The sequence below is a fragment of the Egretta garzetta genome, unplaced genomic scaffold (assembly GCF_000687185.1).
Source record: "Egretta garzetta isolate BGI_Z169 unplaced genomic scaffold, ASM68718v1 scaffold51, whole genome shotgun sequence".
NCBI classification, from domain to species: Eukaryota; Metazoa; Chordata; class Aves; order Pelecaniformes; family Ardeidae; genus Egretta; species Egretta garzetta.
This window is the reverse complement of record NW_009258549.1, coordinates 2,520,033-2,526,673: the sequence shown is the minus strand read 5'-3', so window position 1 is coordinate 2,526,673 and position 6,641 is coordinate 2,520,033. Positions and strand designations below refer to the sequence as shown.

The 6,641-nt window shown below is 52.2% G+C and overlaps 1 protein-coding gene across 1 annotated transcript in view; it reads right to left on the bottom strand.

Annotated features, from left to right (window-relative positions):
* Window positions 1-3,291: 3,291 nt before the first annotated feature.
* Window positions 3,292-6,641, bottom strand: part of NOL12 (nucleolar protein 12) — a 5,092-nt gene continuing 1,742 nt past the window's right edge. Inside the window, exons 2-5 of the mRNA XM_035903178.1 lie at window positions 6,460-6,639; window positions 5,868-6,010; window positions 4,798-4,898; window positions 3,292-4,154 (exon numbers count right to left, since the gene is read on the bottom strand). Coding sequence (XP_035759071.1) covers window positions 3,983-4,154; window positions 4,798-4,898; window positions 5,868-6,010; window positions 6,460-6,639 — 596 coding nt within the window. The 3' untranslated portion in view covers window positions 3,292-3,982. The remainder of the gene's footprint in view (window positions 4,155-4,797; window positions 4,899-5,867; window positions 6,011-6,459; window positions 6,640-6,641) is intronic.

Below are 6,641 nucleotides of genomic sequence, written 5' to 3'. Positions count from 1 at the left end.
GGGGGAGGCTGGGCTTGGGGAGGGGGCAGCGGGCTGCGGCCCATCCCCCCGCCTTGCCCCCTTCCCTGCCCTTCCTCCCCGGGACCTTCCTTCACCGCCCGCCGAGGGTCTGCCCCGGCGCTGCCCCGCAGGCATTAGTTAGCTCGAACCCTAAACCACCTCCCAAAGCAGCGGGGTCATCTGCAAGCGCTGAGGCAGCCCAACGTCCCCGCGTCCCCAGCACAGCTCCAACGGAGCAACCCCCAGAGAGGTTCGTCTAAGCCGGGCTTTACCTGCCAAGCTCAAGCCCTGCCCGAGCCTCGCTATGCCTAGCGAAATGTGCTCAACAAACACCTCTCCTCCGTTGCCCCTGCTACAACCCAACTCCCTTCTCTTCCCGGTCCTGGTGAGCGCTTAAAAAAACCTTAATCTCACTTTTTGTTTACCAACTGAAAACACTCTGCCGTTCACTTTCCAGCCCTGTCTTTGCCAAACAAGCCCAGTTATTCAGCTCCGTCAGTCCCCAAAAGCTCTTGTCACTTTCCCAGTAACTTTTTTCCCCCAGTTCCTTTCTAAGCAGCACTGGGACTGCACTGGGTACGGCCTTGAGCTCGATACACTACTTAAAAGCCATAAATGCAGCGCACACCATCACACAGCTCACACACACACCGCAGCCACGCCTCCTTTGCGCTGCCCTCCTATTTTCCCCCCCAGCCGTCTGACCTTTTTGGCTCCCAGTCTGGTTTTGATCCTCTCTGTAATCCCGATTGTATTTTTGTGCGTGCATGTGTGCGGAATCGCAGCCTAACCAGCGAAAGCCATCACGCACGGAAACCCCAGCGTGGCAGCCCGCCTCAAAGCCTCGCATCTCTCCGTGCGAGCCCTGGGGCGCAAGCACGAGTAACGCGCGGGTGCCCGGGGCGGCCTAGCTGCAGAGCCAAGCGTGAAAAGCGCGTGCGTAGGCCGCAGAAGGGGGAGCACACAGGGAACTGCTGGGCTCTGCTTTTTTTCCTTTTTGGAGCAGCGGCTGCACTAGCACGTTGATTTTTGCAGGAACTTTATATTCGGAAGCTGCTTCCTCCTGAACAGCTGGAACTTGTTTGTGAGCAGCTGGGGGGGGGGGGGGAAGCACACACATACACGACAACAAAGATTCTCAAATCCATCTTGAAAACAAGGGGAAGCGGCAAACAAGAAATATTTTAAGCCACAGCCTGGTATGAACTGCGATGTGTCTGGCGAACACTGAATGCACTGACTTGCTCGTGGGAGCTCGTATCCTTGATCCAATATGTCCTGGGGCAGCCCAACTGCACATGCGCGCCCTGAGCGTAACAAAGACAGCGGGCTAGGGCTGAGTCAGTAATTTGCATTACAAAATCAAGCTTTAATCGATCAAATGGAGAAATCAATAGTGCAGCAAACAATCCTGATGGTTAACTCTGCGTAGGACCTAACAGTTCTGTTCTCAGTTTTTCCACTATGATTTTTTTTTTTTTTTTTTTTTTAAAGTGTGAAAACACAGCTTCCATGAGGAACTGGAAGCCTTCAGAGCACGGCAGAGGCCGTTGGAGATTTCAGCTGACACTTGAGAAGGGCTGGGAAGTTATTAGGGCCAGGGACACAAACTAAAAGAGAGATTCTTCTAAACCACCTGGCAGCAGAATAACAAACGCTGAAGTGCTGTTGAGGTCACTCTTAACATCCCAGCGGGGTTATAAAGAGGTAATCCAGCGCCGTCCCGGCTACCGTGCCAGGCTGCCCACAGCCTGCAGAAGGGAACCCAACCCACAGTTCATGCTCCACGCTTCAGCAGATTTTGCAGACGAACTGTACATTTCTTCAACAGTAGCCATCTCCTGGGGTGGGGGCAAGTGCAAGTCACCTTCTGCCCACTGTCACTCCACCAGGCACTATGTCCCAGGGAGAAGAGAAAGCTGCTGTATGACCCCAGAATAAAGGAGTCACACACCGTCCTCCAGCTTTGAGCCGCAGTCCCCTTGGCATGGCGCACCGCTCCAAACAGGACTTCCCTCTCCTTCCCTCCTACAACCCCTCTGAAACCCAACCACCACAGAATGGCTCTAGAGCATCTAACTCCCAAACCACACGAAGAAACGCTTTGTGCTCCACACACAGCACCACTTGGACACTGGATGCATCGCTTTCGGCCTTGCCCCCAAGTTGTGTTTCTGCATCTCTGAAACACCCAGCACCCCGAGGCGAGACAGGAAGATGGGCGAGGTCACACATCGAGCTTTCTGGAGTGGCCTTTAAGGCGGAACAAGAGATCACCACGGCTGTTTTGAAGGTGAGGAAGCCACACACTCTGCAGTTTTATGATGTGATCAGGGTTATTCAGAATTAGAGCCTGAGAGCACCAAGCCCCAGCTCAGGACGGGACACAGAGTCCAAGCACACAAGGCACCTGGGGCACATGGGATAACAGTATCCGCTTCACCACCGTTTACCTTCTTCAGAAAAGATAGGGAGGTGCAAAAAGGACTCCATTCCTCACCACAAGCATGTCACACAGCTCCCTCCAGAGGAATGTGCCCTGAGCAGAAATTGCATAGCTGCTCCCAGCATCAAGATCAGCTCCCCGCTCCCCCCTCCCCCCCCCACACACACTCTGAAGGCATGGTCCAAGAAATGAGGAGAGATGCATCAGCTTTAGCGGCTAGTGGCCATCAGCATTGCTCTGTTGTTCCTGCCTGGTGGCCATCAGCATTGCTCTGATGTTCCTCCAAGAAGCCTCAGGCACTGGTTTACTCTTCCCCCTCCCACTTCTGGCATGGGGAATCTATCTACTTGCTCGCTGCTGCATTGCCAATTTTCTGGTGTGGGTTTTGGCCACAAAGGCCTTTTTTCCCTTTGTCTTTTCCTCACCAGTTGACATGTGGCAAGGGAGCGGCCTGGCTGCCAGAGGCAGAATAGCCACCATCTCCTACAGATCCTCGAGGACAGAGGCCAGCTCTCTGCCTAGGCTCACTCTCCCCCTCAGAGGATTCACCCCCAGTTTTACCACCAGCATTCCTCAACCCCAACCATGCAAACATTCCCCCACCCTCGCTGAAGGCTTCCATGCTAAAAAACATATACTGAGGTCCCAAAAAGCAAGGCAATTAACTGCCGATGACTGCAGCAGCCCTGAGGTAAAGGGCAGCCTCTGCCGCTCCCATCCTGGAGAGGGCCACACACATACAGCAAGGGTACTAGGGCATTTCATGCTCCTCTGAGCTATTGCAATTACGATCAGCATGTTCAGCAGACAATGGAATAAGTTTTCTGTTCCATTTCCCAAGCACCAGTGGATTTCAATATCCTTTAAGCATCAGGAATCATCTTCCCTCTTTCCAGCTGGTGCTGGTGTTAGCACAGTTGCTGTTATGCTTCAAAGTAGTCACAAGTATTTTTCTCTTAGCAAAAATGACTTAATAAACATTTATTCACAAAGTTATCAACTTTTACCTGGCAAAGGTACCAAATAAAAGGTATCCCTGCAGTCAGGTGTGGCACTGGAGAAAAAACACATGAGACAAGATGACACCATGTCTCCATGGACAAAGGATTTACCGCAGAGCAGGAGTGTCAGGGCACCGACACATGAATGGAAGCAGATCTCGGTCCCATCAATTGCCCTGACAATGAGCCTGTTGCACTCAGCTCCAGATCCTCTCCTTTGATAAAGCCAAGTATCAGCTCTGGAAGGGGAGGCCCAAGGACAGAAGGGTTACGCCAAACAGAGAAGCTGACCCCCAGCAGAAGCAGACTCCGTGGCACCCAGGCACTTAGCTGGAGATCACTGCAGAAATAAATGGCTAGAGTGTCTAGTCACCCTGGCCAGTGCTCAGGAGGCGAGAGAAAGGCTGAACTGGGCTCACTGCTGGTCAGCAAGCCAAGTAAACAAGGCCCTTGCCCACGATGAAGGCGCTCTGCAGAACAGCAGGCCAGATGTGGAACACTGTCCCAGCTGCTGGTCCAAGCACTAGTTTCTCCATTAATCTTGGTCACGCCCCATTTTTCCTGTCAGCCTCCGTCGCTGAGTCTTAGTGGTTCGCCCTGTGCTGGATTTCTGGATTTTCTTGCGTGGGCCTTGCCCACGCTGGGGTCTCTTTCCTTTCGTCTTTTTCCGGCTGTGCATGTGCAGTGTGGCAGTAAGGGAAGAGATCCTGTGCAGGGCAGGAAGAGAGATATGTTGGGGGACCAAAGTTTGTGGCAGCAAGGCAACACCACAACAACAGCAGGAGAGCCCTGTGTGGCCCAGCAGGAGTGGACACCAGCCGTGGCAAGGCCTGGGGCAACTCCACTGTGCTGGGCATCATCCTGACAGGGCAGGAAACCTGCAAGTCTATATATGCAATAACCACCAAAATGAATTTTCTGAGCAGTGGGCTGGCTAGCCACCACAGAGTTAAGTAATTCTCTGAATCCCCAAAGCAGCTGTAAATCCTGGATACTGAAAAATGTGGAGAATGCCAAAGCTTTAGGGTCTTTTGACCTTCAATCCTAGAGACAAACTCTGCACCCTGCAATACACCCTCGCCTACAATATCTGGAGAAGGACTAGGTAAACAAAGCCTGCCCTGCACCGCAACCTCCTCCTCCTCCTCCTGCTGTTGTCACCATGGATCGATGTTAGGGGAATGGAGCATCCAGGCAGGCTTGTGTTCTGCCAGTGCCCTCTGCTGGCTCCTGCCCACAGGCGCCGAAGCAGCACAGCATCCCCTCCCTGCAACCACACTGCTGATCTGGGAATGCAAGATCCCAGCTTGCAGAGCCTAGCAGCAAAAAGTTGAATAAATTTATACATACTTTTCAGACAGGAAGGGGTTTCTGGACTTCTTGGGCATTGTTCTTACAGGCTTGTTCACCACCTCTTCCCCTTTCTCTTCTTCTGATCCATCGCTTTTTCCCTTGAAAAGGAAGTAAAAGAGAAAAAAAATGCATATAGACACATCAAAACAGGCAGTCTTGCAATTCCAGTGTTTCTGCTGCATTCACAGTTTCACCATGTTTTGTGAACCATCTAGTCATGGATAAAGGCTTTTAGTTCTCTGCATGCCTTGCTGTCTGAATCTCAAGGTTTCTTATCACAGTCCCTCAGAAAGGGACAACCAGTGAGAAATCCTACAGTAATCCACCCTAAGATCCAAAAACTTCAACATGATCTTAATGGCCATGCAACTGAAGTCTACACTATGAATTGAAGGTTTCAGCTTTTCTTAAATTACTATCAAAACCTCTTTAAGTGGATTTTCGGATTAGAAGATGACCTTACAAATGTACAAGGTTAACACAGACACTTCCCCAAAGAGCTCAAATCCAACCATGAGTCATGAAGATCAAAAGGATCGAGTCAACCAGTACTTGAGAGCCTCTATGAAACAAATACGAGATCTCAGTTACAATAGGTTTTGAGAATAAAAGCAACCGCAACTGAATGGTTTCCTTATTTGTGGTCTGAGCACAGGATCATGGAGAGAGAAATCCCTCCTCATGCTAATAGTAATTTTTCCTGGACAGGACACAGGAAAGAGGTTGAGGACAGCCCATGCAGCAAAGCCTGAAATCTTGCTGCTTGCGGTGTATCTGCTTTTAAAATACTACATTCTCCCCATCCAGCCTTGTGGCACCTTTCACTTACACAAGGTCTACTGGGACTAGGCAAAAGATTCCAGGGAGGGTTTGGAGTGAGCTGTTCACATAGGACATTTCTTTTTCTTTAGAGGCCCAACACAAGTTGTGGAGGAATGTGAAAGTTATGGGTTTCCCTTTTAACCTGCTGCATGTCTTTGGGCATATTTAGGGAGTACTAGCCCTACCTAACTAGCCCCAGGAATGCTTACAGCTGATACAACCAGAGAAGCAATAAGAGGCTTTACCACAGGGTTGGTCAGTCCCAGCTGGCGTGCTCCTGAGAGGTCCAGGTCACTGATGGTGGTCACTGTTACAATGTGGTTTGGGTGGTCGATGTTTACAGACTCTGTCTGCGACGTCACCAAGTGCTCCAATTCATCAGCCTCATCTGGGGAGACAAGAAATCCTGCACTGAAAAGTGCCCAAGTTTTCACAAGGTATAGCAGCTCCTTCCTGCACTGCCACACTGGGGGTGGGAGACCCAGCCTTTGCATGCAGGGTTAGAGGGCAGAGGGTCTTGAACACTGGCACTACAAACATGAAGGGGCAAGCCCCTTCTCCCAGCAGAGGGGAATCTGGTTAGCTCCTTGGAGATGTCCTCCTGTTTCTTTCTGTACAACCCGCCTAACCCTTTCCCACCAGGGACAGAGGGTGGAAGGGGTCACCACTCAGATCGCTGCCCAGCTTCCCAGGGGTACGAGTGAGGAGCGGAGCGATGCGTGAGCATCCCTGCTCCAGCTCTGATCACCCAGCCAAGGGTGTCAGACCACGGGCACCCACCTCCCGCCCCTCCCGCTGCTGCCCTGGGCCCAGCGCCCGCCACCGGCCAGCACGTACCGAGCGCCTCCTCCCTCTCGCTCAGCATCTTCAGGTACTCCTGGTGCCGCTGAGGGATGGAAAGATGAAGGTGATCACGGCGGTGCCTCTGCTCGGGATGGCCTCGTCCCCCTGCAGGTGGGGCAGGGGAAGCCCGAAGGCCCCTCCTGCCCCGCGGCCCGGTCCCCGCGGCCTGCCCCGCT